At 30.5% G+C, this 14,612-nt stretch overlaps 1 protein-coding gene across 1 annotated transcript in view; it reads right to left on the reverse strand.

The window, feature by feature from the left end:
• The window catches only part of LOC142321486 (uncharacterized), a 36,162-nt gene that overhangs the window by 16,091 nt on the left and 5,459 nt on the right, over window positions 1–14,612 (reverse strand). The window contains exons 3-5 of the mRNA XM_075359612.1: window positions 6,362–6,593; window positions 3,558–3,762; window positions 178–414 (exon numbers count right to left, since the gene is read on the reverse strand). Coding sequence (XP_075215727.1) covers window positions 178–414; window positions 3,558–3,762; window positions 6,362–6,593 — 674 coding nt within the window. The remainder of the gene's footprint in view (window positions 1–177; window positions 415–3,557; window positions 3,763–6,361; window positions 6,594–14,612) is intronic.

The raw sequence follows: 14,612 nt of genomic DNA on the forward strand, positions 1-14,612 counted from the left end.
AATTAGTAACTGTTAAAATAATTAAAAGTGTATTTAAAGTTAGTTTTATTTTTTAAAGTTCATTTTACATATTTCTGTTAATATAAAACCATTGTAAGTAAAAAATATTGAAATGGTGCTCACAAAATGAATAAAAATAATGAGCTAAATAAAAGATACATAATATAAAAATCTCACCCTTCACTTTAGACTTTATACTAGATTCTTGAATTACACCAGTATCATCAAATTTTATTTTGGTTAACATAAGATCTGCTCCATCAGAAGAAACAAGAATTGATTGATTCCTGTTAAATAATGCAATATATACTGGGGCTGATATGTACAACAGTTGAGAACTTTTTCCAGTTAGCATTATTAAAAGTCCAGATGAAACCAGCACAAGAATTGAAGAACATTTTTGCAGTTCTTTATCTGGAAAATATCCCACTATTGGTAAGCAATTATAACGGTTAACAAATATGAGTGATAAAAACAGCTACTTTTCTTTCCAATGAAAACACCTACATTACACCTCACTTCATTTTCAACAATGGAAAACGTTTGAAAAATGATAACAGTTAAAGAAAAGGATAAGAAAAGTTTGACAATTCTGGGAAACAGGAGTTACACATCCTGTAAGTTCTTTTTACACTATGCAGTGTAAAAATATACTTTATATTCTGCAGGCAGAATATAAAGTATAAAATTATAATGAAATTAAACACGAGGTTATCTACCTCATAAGGATTTAAGAAGATGTAAAATTGATGGAAAAGAGCTACCCCATTATTAAAAAAAAAAAAAAAAAAATAATGAAGATACAAATATATCAAAGTTTCCTTCAATTTCAACATAACTAATTTTAAAAGTCTATATCAAGTGATAAATATAGTAGTAATTGCCATTAAAATCACAGTTTAATAAATTTGTGTTTTAAAGCAAGAACAGAAATTTTGTATTTAAACAAATATTCATGAACAAGTAATCCTAAAGTGTGTTCAGTATGTAATGTGAGGGAAGAACATAAACAGAATTTTTGGTGATGTGCCCAGAGCTATGTAAATTTAGATTGTGGTATTGAAAGAGACAATGGAAAAAATGAGCTGCAGGGTTACCTAAAAAGGAATAGTTGGTAGCAACTAGTTAAATATTGTAAAAAAGACATGAATTGTTCTAAAAATAAGACATGTATTCTAAAAAGACATGAACTTTTATTTTATTAAACAGTTTAATAATTAACATTGGCTATTGGCCAACTTTTAGTTTTGTTTTAATTTATAATATTGTTCGAATTATCAATTTACTTATTCTGTTTTTCTTTTGTTAATTAGAAGTTTTACAATTTCTCAAACAATCTAAAATCCAGAGGGATTATCTGTGTAAAAGAATAATTTTGAGATATAAATTGTATGGTACATATTTAAGTGTTTAATACAGATAACTATCACTATTATTAGCAAGTAAAAGAAATGAGGATCAAATAACAACAGAATTGCAGGTAAAGTAAGTAGGAACCACCTTAAAGATCGGCAGGTAAGCAGCAAAAGAGTTAAAATCTGATAACTATCCTAATAATGAGAATCAGAAAGGTAATAAAAATTACACAATTAATTACATGCTTAAAATTAGTGAACCTAAAATAAAAGCATATTCCTTCTGATCAAAAGAATTAAATGTTTGGAAATATTTATTTTCAAATTTACTTCATCTTTACATATTTAAATTAGTGTATCATTAAACATTTAAAAAAAAATGTAATAAATAGACATTTTAACACATTTTGTCTAAGATATTAAGAATACTTTATTATTAATAATAATAATATAATTTTAGTGGTATTATTACAGTTGATAGATATTACAGTTTGTAAATCAAGATTATTTCAGTTTCCTGTGATGCTGTATTTCACATACAGCATCACAGTTTGTGGTGCAATCATATGAATAGACTTTGGAATAAATCCTTACCATACATGTGTAATGTTTGTCTACAATCAGCTTAGCTGAGATATAATGTAGGTGTTTAATTTATACTGCATAAAATTCTTAAGTGGTCTTTCAGAGCAAAAAATCCAAAAAAACCTTCATATTTGTAGACAGTTTTGAATTTATCATACATCAATAAATACTAAAAAAGAATCATAACTTAATTTTTGGTGGCCTGGGTTGGTTATTTATGTAAAAAAATTTTTAAACAAGAGATCAGCATTCGAGTTCATCAGTAGGTACTGTTAAAAAAAAACAGACAAAAGTGGATACATAATCTGTTTTTGATCAACAAATAACAGAAAGACCAATAATCCTAAATGATGCTACACACATCATCCTCTCTCCAGCTCTGTACAAATGTACCTTATGCACTACAATATCGTAGAGGTACATTTCACATACTTCTATATTGTTGCACACAGAACATAAATACAGTTTTAGAATAGGTTATTTTGTGCAGGTTACCTCTATAATGGTAGTTGGTTCTTCATGTCCGGTTGTAATCTGTGAAGGAATAAACACTCTCACTTTGGCTGGAATTCCCTCTTTATTACTTTTTTATTAAATTTACTTCTATTTTGATTTTATTTTAATAATATACTGTTAACTATCAATTAAAAAAAATTCAGAAGTCATTATTCTTTTTTCAATAGGAATTAGGTTTGTAGAGATTTCTTCAATCTCTGTTATAAATGTTAAATGGTTATAACCCTTGGAACCCATGGATTTAATTTTTTTGAAATTCAAGTTTGCTTCTTCTTATAAGATAGTGAGTGTACTTGCCAATTATGCAGTTAAATTTCCAAATTTATTATATTTTATGGTTTTCAATTTTTTTACTGAATAAAGAAAGAAAAAAATTAAAAGGTACTTTGTTAAAATATACTAACTTTTCATTCCATACATACATTTATATATATGATTTAGATTTTATTTACTGAACCAATTTTGCAGTATGATATAGAAAAATTTTTACATTCGATAAAAATATTAACATATATTTTTATTGTCATATCAATATTTTAGGCCGTTATCAGAAGGGTCAATCATAAGACCAAATGATCTAGTTTTCTGATCACTTGACAGGATTTCAATTTTATACTTTGCTATTATTATTATTGCACTTCATCTTGGGGTTCACCATCAGCACACTACATCATTCAAAAAGGGGATTTTTCTAAATTTAGTAATTTTATTTCTCTATCTGATTCAACCTTAGCAATTTTTACTTCAAATGTGATATTTTTAAACTTTATATTTTCACTAGTCTTCCAGTTTCCTGTTTCTTTGTACAGTCAGTTCAATTCCACTCCTGATGAAAGCAAGTTCATAAAGTTAAATTCCCACAATTATGTCATGAATAAGTCAGTTACATTACACACAAACACACACACACATACACATGTTTTTCAATTTTTTTATAATCTACATATTTTATATTTTTTTTATAATTTGTTTTTTAAATTTTGGAACACAGGGGACTTTCCAGTACACATTCACAGAAACAATTGCTCTTATTTTTCAACTAAAATAAACTCCATAAACTAAACATGCAGTAACATAAAAAGAAATGGATATACCTATTACCAAAGTTATAATCAATAGCTACAATAGGTTGTAATGAAGAAAATACTGTATGAGCCTGATCAGACTGTTGTATAATGGAAAAAGCCAAAGCTTGTCCACAATTTAATCCAATAACAGGAATTTCCACATCATTCTCATTTAAAAATGGGAAATATTGTTGTTTTAATTCTTCAGACAATGGAACATCAATGCATGTAAACACAACCTGAAATAATACAACTTTACAGTCTTAAATGGAAGATAAATTTTATTATGATGAAACCTATGCCCTGTCGGAATGAAACTACAGTCCACAGATAGCAGTATTACTTTTGTGTAAACTACAAAAACTGCTTTATTTCATACTTATCAACAAATCTTCCTTCTTTTTATTACCTCAGAATGAACACATTTGTTTAGATTTTATTAATATATAAATATAATGAATATATACTAAAATTATTGTTTGTTGCTCAGCTTTTATTGTCACTTCATTTCAATGTAGGGTCAATCCATTTGAAGTGAACCAAAAAACCATAAGCTGATTGCTTGGTCAATTCATAAAAAATTTTAACTTACCCAATTGTTTCCTACATGTTTCAGGACCTTAAAATTATTTTTTTAAATTTTTCATTCATGCAGTTTACCTGTGGTGACCATTTTTGTTACGGTGTGCACATCTATTTCTGTGGTTGTAAGGGTTTACAGAAATAAATCATCACTAGAAAACTGTTGGTCCTGGAAGGATGAAACAAAAAGCAATTTATTCAATTTTTTCTATGTAAAAGATTGGTCCACTGGTTTATTTACCTATCTGTTTTCTTTCTATGAGAAAATTACCAATAAAGTTGAACATGAAAAACGATGAAATTTCACTTTAGATAATTTTTTCAAGAGGCAGGGATGGCATACACAGTTTGAATTATTTGTTTATATGTAGATGTATGTTAGCAGTTTTACCATAAATAGTATTATTGGTTTTATATACATACCCCTTAAGTTTTATGAATTTTTGAAAACTAATTTTTTTTTTAATTCAAATTTTGGCTTCAAATAACTCTGATAGGGCTGGTGATAAAAATCCCAAATTTGCACAACTTGCAGTGTTTTTGTAGATGTTTATGACAAATAAAAAAGTTCCTTGTGTATTGTACTAAAAAAAAGTAATAACTTCTCAAGAATCATGAAAAACCTGTTACAAGCGATACCATTTTGACTCAAATAATTAAGTGCTCCAAGGGGGTTTCTTGTCTTCTTGGCATTTTAATATTTTTATACTTATTACTATAGTTGAAAAAGACTTATTTGAACCGTTCAATTCATGTTAATGTCAATTCGTGTTCATGTTATAACAAGCGCTTTAAGTAATTTCCAGTCATCCGGAACATTCATGTTGCAACATGCTCATTTATGCTTGTTGCAACATTTAGCTTTGCAGTTAAAGATTGGTCAGTCTGACATTAGTCAGTGACCTGAATTTGTGAATTTAGTGATGAAAACCAACTTATTTTTTTACATGTTAATTCAAATGTCACTATTTGTAAATATCATGAAAAAACATTTTTGTCAAAATTCAGTCACCTGTATGGGCAGTTCTGCTGTGACCTTTTGAGAACTCATAAAAAAAAATTAAGAAAACTTCCTAACCTAACCTAACCAAGGCAAATAACATTAGAGCAAGCTCTTAAATAACATATTTTTTCAAATTTAAATTTAGTTCCTGGAAAGTCTCTTCATGTTAACCATTTCAAAAGTATTTTTTCTAAGCAGAACAAAGTACTATATGAATGCAAAAATCAAGAGCAACACAATACACTGCCCCACATCATAATGTTGAACAATTGGATGCTGCTTGTAGCATTTTGGGTGTATCACCTCCATCAAAATTCAAAAAATTAAGCACAGATCAAAGACCATCAGCATTAAAATTTAAAATAAATAAGGTATCTGAAAAATAATAAACTTCCATTGCTACAAAAACAGGCTCTTTCACAGAAGAATAATTAAAATTTTGCAACAATTTATTTTTCTTTAATAGTGTTTATAAAAATAAACCAATATAAAAACAAATTCTTGAAAAAAATATGTATGCTACTCATTGAAATCTCAAAATTTGAATTAAAAAAAAAATAGTTTTAAAAAATTCATAAATATTTAGGAGAAAGTATATCACTACTAATATTATTTATCGTAAAACTACTAACATATACCTACATATAAAAAAATAATTCAAACTGAGTATGCCATTCCTGCCTCTTGAAAAAAATTACCAAAAGTGAAATTTCATCATTTTTCGTGTTCAACTTTATTGGTAATTTTCTCATGGAAAGAAGAGAGATAGGTAAATAAACCACTGAACCAATCTTTTACCTTGAGAAAATATGAATAAATTGGTTTTTGTTTCATCCTTCCAGCACCAATATATTTTTAGTTATGATTTGTTCCGTTTGTTTCATTACAATTATTATTCAGTTATTCAATATTCGAAGCTATCATCAATCAGTTCAGCTGATACCAGAGTGGAAAACAGTAGTATCAGTTACTAAAAATGGCCACAAAAATGACTGAATGTATTATGATGTGAGCTTTTAAAATGTTATATGAAAATAAATTTGGTTTATCATTAAAAATGTATCGATTCAAATGATTTTCACCACCAGCCATCATGAACAAAAACATTACAAATTTACTAAAGCTACCCTCTCTGCTATCTTCATCATATGAAAGTAAACAGAAATGTAAATTTAAAAAAAAAAACAACATATTTTTAATTAGTGAACTCATTAAAAATTATTTTATTTAAAAATATTATTAATAATAATTACCTTATCAACAGCAGCTTCTAAAAGAGTAACAGTATACAAACAACAAAATGTATCTAGCATGTAAACATGTCCTAGTAAATTCTCAGAAAAAACTGAAATGGCAATAAACTTCTCTTTAAAAGCTGAAATAGCAAGTAATGTATCACACTGACTTAAAATCCCTGTCTTAGATTGTACCCAACCAAACAGACAACCTGGAGATAAATCAAACATGTCTATATCACTGGAACACCTAAAAATAACAAAAGATTTTACAATAATCAAGTACAAAATTTATTTACACAACAAATTAAGTAAAATTTAATTGGAAAACAATTTCTTATCTTATTTTTTTGTGTAACAGCATTGGCTTTGATTGTCATAACCATTTTGCCAAAAAATACACCAGGCTATTAATGCTTGACACAAGTAAAAATTACAAAAACAATAATTTTTTATTTCCTTTTGGAGACAGTCCTTTCGTAAGATATGTGGTATCTATCAATACAGTATCACAATGCTTAAATTCAGTAATGTAATACACAAAGATATCTGTTAAATAAGAAGATTATGTTTCTATCTCTTAAGAAAGTAGTGAAAACTGACTATGAACTTTTTGGTAGATATCTTGGACATGTCTGAATCTACATGATAAACATCAACCCTTTTGGTCATTCAGTTGATTGAGTCATTGTTTACTACAGTTGCATATCAGAAAAATGCTAAGTTAAAAAATTTGAAATTTTTAATAAAACTGAAGAATTTGAAAATGCTTTATTGATGGTTTAATGATTTTATTAAGACTACGTATCTCATGCTTGTGTTTGAGTAACACAACTTAATATTCCAATTCAGTATCACACATTGTATATTGACAGACACTGCATGAAAATGTTTGGACAGGATCTCAACATGAAAACGTTTTGTGTAAAGATGATCCCAAGGATTCTCACACCAGAGAAAAGAATGCACAAGAAAATCTACACTGACATGCTGCAACTTGATACCAACCCAAAAAAAACCAAACAACTTTTAATGAAACCTCGAACTTCCAGTAGATTTTGAGATCGAAACAGTTTTGAAAAACTGTTTTTGATCGACAAACGTTGCTAAAATCAAACAACCTCCATGTTTACTGGATATGGTCCCAGAGCATTATTCTAATCTATGCTTAAAGGAACACATTTTGAGTTAGTTGCAGTAAATAAACAATAGAACGGCAGATGTGTTAAAACATTAAACAGAAACTGGTCTGCACCATGCCTTCAAGCAGTGGAAAACAAGAATTCATTGGTATGTAAGAGCAACTGGGGCAATAATGAAGGGAACAAACATCACAATTTTAATAAATATAAATAAGGATGAGTTATTGTATCAATCTTGTTATTTAATAGATACTTCTTGTAAATGTCATCAACAACAAATATGCAAATTAAACAAACTGGGTGGAGTAACATAATCTAAAAGACAAAACTTTCATTTTTAAGGTACTGCGATAGTAGCAGAGAACAAAATAAATTACAAAAAAGCTTGCTAGAAAGCTTACATAGAACTTATTACAAAAGCTTAAATAAAATAGAGAGTCATATAAAGTAGTTTATATTTAGGATTTCAGTCTTTCAGATGTAAACACCTTTTTTTAGAAAAGTAAATTTAATTTATCAAAATTTTACCTACATGTTCAAACTGTAAAATCCTTACTAAGATGCTAAAGGCATTGTGGATTCACACTAAAGAGGGTTTCAACAATCTAGAGTGATCTTTAGACCTAAGTGATGTACCTGTAGTATACTACGGCAATTTACTCTAAAAAATCTTTTAAGATTTTATTTTCATGAATTTCTCTTAAATAACAGAGAACAAATTAATGTTCTCTTAATCAAGATCAGAGATATCTTCTGTTGGAATTTCTTTGACACCAGAAAATTTGTAGATCAACTGACAACTGATAACCTCTATGACAGTGAATTAAAATTGTCATTGACCCACAAAAAGACAGAGATTAAACAGAATTTTTTGTTTTTATTTTTTTACTATGTAGTCAGTCAAAGTTTAATTGTGTTAATAAAAGGCCCTACTCAATTTAGAAGTGTATCATAATTATTCAGAGACTGATTCATCAGTTTAATTTTATTCTATTTGGTGGTACTCATACACAATCACAGAATAATAGCCTGATATAGATATTGTAATGCAACAGATTCATCCCTTTCTGGTATGAAGAATCATATTACCAAGCAAATGAGGTGGTATCAAAAAGTTCCTGGACTATATTCAACAATGAAGCTGTGCAATGCATTTAAGGTCTAAAGCCTACTCAGTCAGTCTACCAGGTTTCCAGAGTCAGTATGGGCAGATGTGTTCAGTCAATGTTTGATTTTATAACTTCATCTCAGTACCAATCTGCTGTAGCTGATAAATCTGAATAAGTTTTTTTTTTTCAGGGGTGAAAAATATTTTCATGTTATCATCACCCAGTAAACAAAAATTAAAAATATAAAATATAACAAAAATAAAAACTTAAACAAAAATATTAAAAATAAAAAAATATGCAACTACTATCACAACTACCTAAAAAATTACTTATAACTACTATCACAGACAAAATATTAAAAATAACTAATATTTAGTATATATATATATATATATATATATATACTTAATATATATATATATATATATATATATATATATTCTTAATATATATAATATATTAGTTAAACTATTATATAATTATCTGATTATATATAATAGATCAGATTCATTGTCATTTACTGTTTCTAGAATTCATTTGAAATTTAGAAAGTGTGAAAGGGAATCTCTGTTTAAATATGTAAACCATAACTTCACTTTCTTTACAAACGCATTTATAAAACTTATATCTGAAATATTATGATATTTCTCTTGAAATTCAAGATTTAACTTGTTTAATTTTGACGTGATATCTGCCAGGACATATAAATCTAGTAGTCATGATATATCATTAAGTTCATGAAAATATGGTCCAGTAGATAATTTCAAAAAATCTCTTATTTCATCTAGCAGACAGCAGAATTGTTTCAGTGTTTTACCTGTACTAAGCCACCATACATCTTCATGAAGAATTATGTCACCATACCAAGTATCTGATATATTAAAAATAATTTGAAACAATCGATAATGTGTAGAAGACGATCTGATATAGTTCACACGAGTTACAACTTTCATGACATGATCAAACTTTAAAACCTTTGCACATAAAGCTTCCTAGTGGATAATGCAGTGATAAGAAATAAATTTTGGAAATGATTCATCCTTAGTACAAAGAGATAGAAATCCATCACCCCTACCAATCACAGAAGACACCACATCTGTTGTTATAGCAACAAGCTTTGGAAGTTACTATCTTTGACAAATTTAAGGAACGCATTAAATATGCTTACTCCCCTAGTCTGACCATGAAGTGGCTACAGTTTGAGAAATGCTTCCTTCATTTTGAAATCATAGAAAATAATTCTAATAAATATATACAACTCGACAATATCAGTACTTTCATCAAACTGGAGTGAAAAATATTCACATCGAGACTACAAATTATTAGAAATCTATTTAAGCCACCTAGCAACAGTTTGATGAGACAATTGTAGTCCTTTAAAGGAAGACATAAGTGCAGATTTATCTTTGTGACCTTTGAGCAGAGATTCAGCAGCTGTGATCATTACTTCTTTTATTACTTCCCAATCACTAAACGGTTTTTTCCTTTTAGCTAGTATGTAACAGATTTTGTAAGAAGCTTCTGTCAAGTTACTAGTGTTCTGAACAGGTTCCTGAACACAGATTGTTGCAATTGTAATTTAGATTTAAGGTCTTTCACTTAAATCAGTTCACAATTCACAGGAAATTTGTTATTTAACAGTTTGTGATTTGTCAAAGATTTTGCTCTATATTACTTCTTTTAGAAACAGACATGCTAGCATTACACAATAAACACACAGGTTTTCCCCTATATTCAATAAAACAATATTGATTCTCCCATTCACTGTTAAAGCTGTAAGTTCTTTTAGCCATGTTAGGACTACACTAGATACTATGTTAATATAATATCTCATAATTTAAAGAACTTCACTTTAAAAACACTGATAACATGTGGAATGTATAACATATCAGGGTCAAATTCATCTCCTTATTGGCTGAAGACTTAATTACTTTGAAAGACAGAAACTCACTGGTTTTTCTAAATAACCAAAAATTCACTGGCCACACCTACAAGAAAATTAATTTAAAAACTCTCTCTCACGAGAAACATATGTTTCTATTTTAGAAACATCACATTAAAACTTATTAAAATAGATTTTAGGAAATACAAATAATGAAAGGGACTCAGTTTTACCAAAGAACAGAAAATTCACTGTCTTTTAAAACTGTTAGGTATATATTTATTAACAACTAACTGGCCAGAAATGACTATCAATAGTTTAATTAAATGTCTGAAAAATCTGTGGCTTTGTGAATAATGCAACAATTACTAGAAAAAAAATCTGTTTTTTTTAGAAAATAAGTTTCAAAAGAATGTCAGTTTGAAATTTATTACAAAGAATGCTTGAGTGGAGAGCAGACCACCAGATGAGTAACAATTAGATAGCTTGTTCTGTCAAGCTAGACCCCCTTGTTAGGAGGATCTTAGAGATACTTATACCATTACAAACATGGTTGTAAGGAAATGGATTTGTCAACAACAATGACAAAGAAATGAACACATATTACAAAGACTGGCAGAATTACTTCTGTTGAACTACTGTAAAATATAACAGCTAAAATATATTTTTTATATCCTTTTCAAGATGTAACATATAATGTTACTTTAAAATATGAATTAGTATTAAAAATTGGTAAATGGACACAGGCACCAAAGATGAAACGAAGGGTGCCATGGCACCCGTAGGACCTGGGTTGGGCAGTGCAATCTAAAAGCACCTGTATTAAGCCGAAGGAAAGCATGATGTACATCACCCAGTATTTTAAGCTATGTATAATGCGCTGAAGAGTAGGCAACACAACCATAATCTAAATGGGAACGAACTAATGAATAATACAAATGCAATATACGTGACCGATTAGCTCCCCAATTAGTGATGCAAAGGACTTGCAGCATATCCAAAGTTTGGAACATTTTGTTTTTAATTGTTTGATGTGTTTGACCCACATAAGGCAGCTATCAAAAACAAACCTAAAAACTTGACCTCAGGAGAAATAACAATTAGCTCTCAATTGAGAGAAACTTGCAGAGCAAAAGGGTCCTGCAGGCTAGAAAAACTAAACAGTTTGTTTTCTTAGGTGAAAAGGTGAAGTCAGTAACCCTAGACCAAGCTTCAAGGTGAGATGTAGTTATTTGCAGTAGACTCTCTGCTGTGGCTGTTGGAACGGGTTGTAATATATATAGCAAAATCATCAATAAATAAAGAACATGAAACAGGTGGCTGTACATATTTAGTAATACAGTTGATAGTTATAGAAAATAAGGTGGGACTTAATACACTTCCTTGAGGCACTCCATTTTCCAAGATGACGTTTAGTTATAAAGTTATCTACAACAGAAACACAGAAATTTTGGTTATTTAAGAAACCCCTAATAAAACCAAGCATATTGTCCTTGACTCCCCATTTTTTGAGGATGTTTAGAATACCACATGGCCAGGCTGTGTTGTATTCTTTCTGATATCAAAGAAGATAGTAATGAGGCGCTGGTGGAGTAGGAAAGCATTTTGAGTAGCTGCTTCCAATGACACTAAATGGTCAATGGAAGATCGTCCTTGTTGGAAACCACACTGTTCTGGAGAGAAAAGATCATGTCTCTATAAGTACCATGTAAGCCTGTGGTTCACCATTCCCTCTGTTACTTTGAATGCTGTCAAGGAAATAGGGCAGTAGATTGAGGGGCATGTTTTGTCTTTACCAGGTTTAAGTACTGGTACAATTATGGTTTCTGACAGACAGGTGGGAAGACTTGTGTGGAGAATAAAAACATAAATATTCAATAGGTGTTGTAGCGCTGAATTAGGAAGGTGTGACAGCATACAAAGACAAATGTTGTCAGGTCCAGGAGAGGTGTCACATGAGTTTTTTAGTGTGTGACAATTCATTAAATGCAAATGGAGCATTTAATTCACCAGACGAATCACCAATGTTTAACAATAATACTTCCATCTGTATCTTGTACTTCTGAAATTCATACATGTTTGATGAAGTGAGAAACACCGAACGGTAACAATCTGCCAAGATACTAGCCACTGCAGAGAGTGACGAAAGGAGTTCTCCTTCATGAATAAGCCCAAGAATAGTTTGTTTTGGTTATCCACAAATTGCATGAATCTTTTTCCACAGCAGACGTGGCAGTAATGTGCGAGATAGTGTCCACGTATTTCATCCATGACTTCCTCTTAGTGTCTAAGAATACCAGATGACATACTGCTCTAGCCTCTCGGTACAAACTCAGATGTTCAGTTGTAGGCCTGCAGTTAAATTTGTGCAGCGCCTGCTGTAGTTTGCTAATAGCATTTTGGCAATCATTCCAACAAGGAACAGAACATCTAGGATTGTGGGATATATCTATTAGCATTCTCAAGTATCAGGAACGTAAAAGAGGTAAGTTGATCAAGAGCGTCTGCACAATCATACGGTGATGGGAAGGCTTTATGGTAATCATTCTAATCTGCCTTTTCAACAATCCATCTCCATGGCCTCCTGTTCACCTTGGGGTCGACACCAAAAGCAGTAATAATTGGCCTGCAGTCACTGCTGCAAAAGTCATCACAAAAAGATCAAATAAAACTAGAGTAAACTCAGTCAGCATAAGGAGAGGTTGATGTTGGGCAATGTACTACCTAATAGGGAAGTGAATGTGTATGACCCATCAATCAGTAGACAAAGGTCCAAGTCTTGTCTCCCTCTGTTTATCATATTTCCTAAAGAGGAGCAGAAAGATGAGCCCCAGGAAATGATGGGCACTGAAGTCTCCTGCCTACTATTAATGATGGTGATAGGATTTGTGTAAGGAGATTTAATATATCAAGAGCAGTGAACTCAGAGTTTGGCGAGAAATAAAAATTGCAGATATGCAATATGAAGGGATAAAGATGTTTACTGCAACCGCAGGATTGAGGATATCTAGTGATATTCTTGTAGCAGATACCTCATTCTGCATGAAAACAGCAACTCTTCCATTCTCTCTAAAAGACAGTTGTCTCTCACAGAAGAAGTTTCTGAACGTTACTGCACCTTGTGGGAGAAAATGCATTTCTTGGAAGTACATTATTAGTGATTCAAGTGTGCAAGTCAGTACTCTAACATCTTCAATGTGGGACCAAAGACCTCGAATGTTCCATTGGATAATGATCATAAATACGGGTAATTATAGATATAGAATTAGAGGTAAATGTAATAAAAATTAATTGTAGGTGATCCAGCTTTTCTTGCAACAGGACAACCGAAACCTTTGAAACACTTAACCTTGTATGATTCTGTAAAGTTTTAAAAGGCATTTTTCAGCTCCAACACAAGTTTTTAAGCTACATGAAAGTTTTGAGGATTGTAGAATATCAGTTGAAAATGACAACTGCTCAAAGAAGCCAACCAAAAAAAAAAAAAACCCAAGCAATTGATGGAAAAAATGTATAAGTTCACTCATAAATGGGGACTAACATTGAACAATTCATAAGTTATAAAAAGCTTCTTTCTTTTTCCTGTTTTGCCTCCGGTAACTACCGTTCAGATAATACTTCAAAGGATGAATGAGGATATGTATGAGTATAAATGAAGTGTAGTCTTGTACATTCTCAGTTCAACCATTCCTGAGATGTGTGGTTAATTGAAACCCAATCACCAAAGAACACCGGTATACACAATCTAGTATTCAAATCCGTGTAAAAATAACTGGCTTTATTAGGACTTGAACGCTGGAACTCTTGACTTCCAAATCAGCTGATTTGGGAAGGCCACTAGACCAACCCGGTAGGTCAAAGTTATAAAATAGCTGGAATTAGTTTAGGGTCTGATAAGAACTTTAACTGAGAACTTGAATGTACACTGTATTGCTGCAAAATTTGTCCCCCATTCAACAACAACCATGAATTGATGTTTGACAGAATCTACGGATAACTATGATCAAAATGTCATCTCTATCATAATGTGTGATAAAAGTTAGGTTAACAGGAAAAAGCTGAGAGAATGCATCAGTCACAGAAGTTTAAGAACCTAAAGTTGCCAAGACCAAATAGGGTGGAGCAGATTCTAAGTG

This window comes from Lycorma delicatula, chromosome 3 (assembly GCF_047948215.1).
Source record: "Lycorma delicatula isolate Av1 chromosome 3, ASM4794821v1, whole genome shotgun sequence".
In the NCBI taxonomy this organism is placed as follows: Eukaryota; Metazoa; Arthropoda; class Insecta; order Hemiptera; family Fulgoridae; genus Lycorma; species Lycorma delicatula.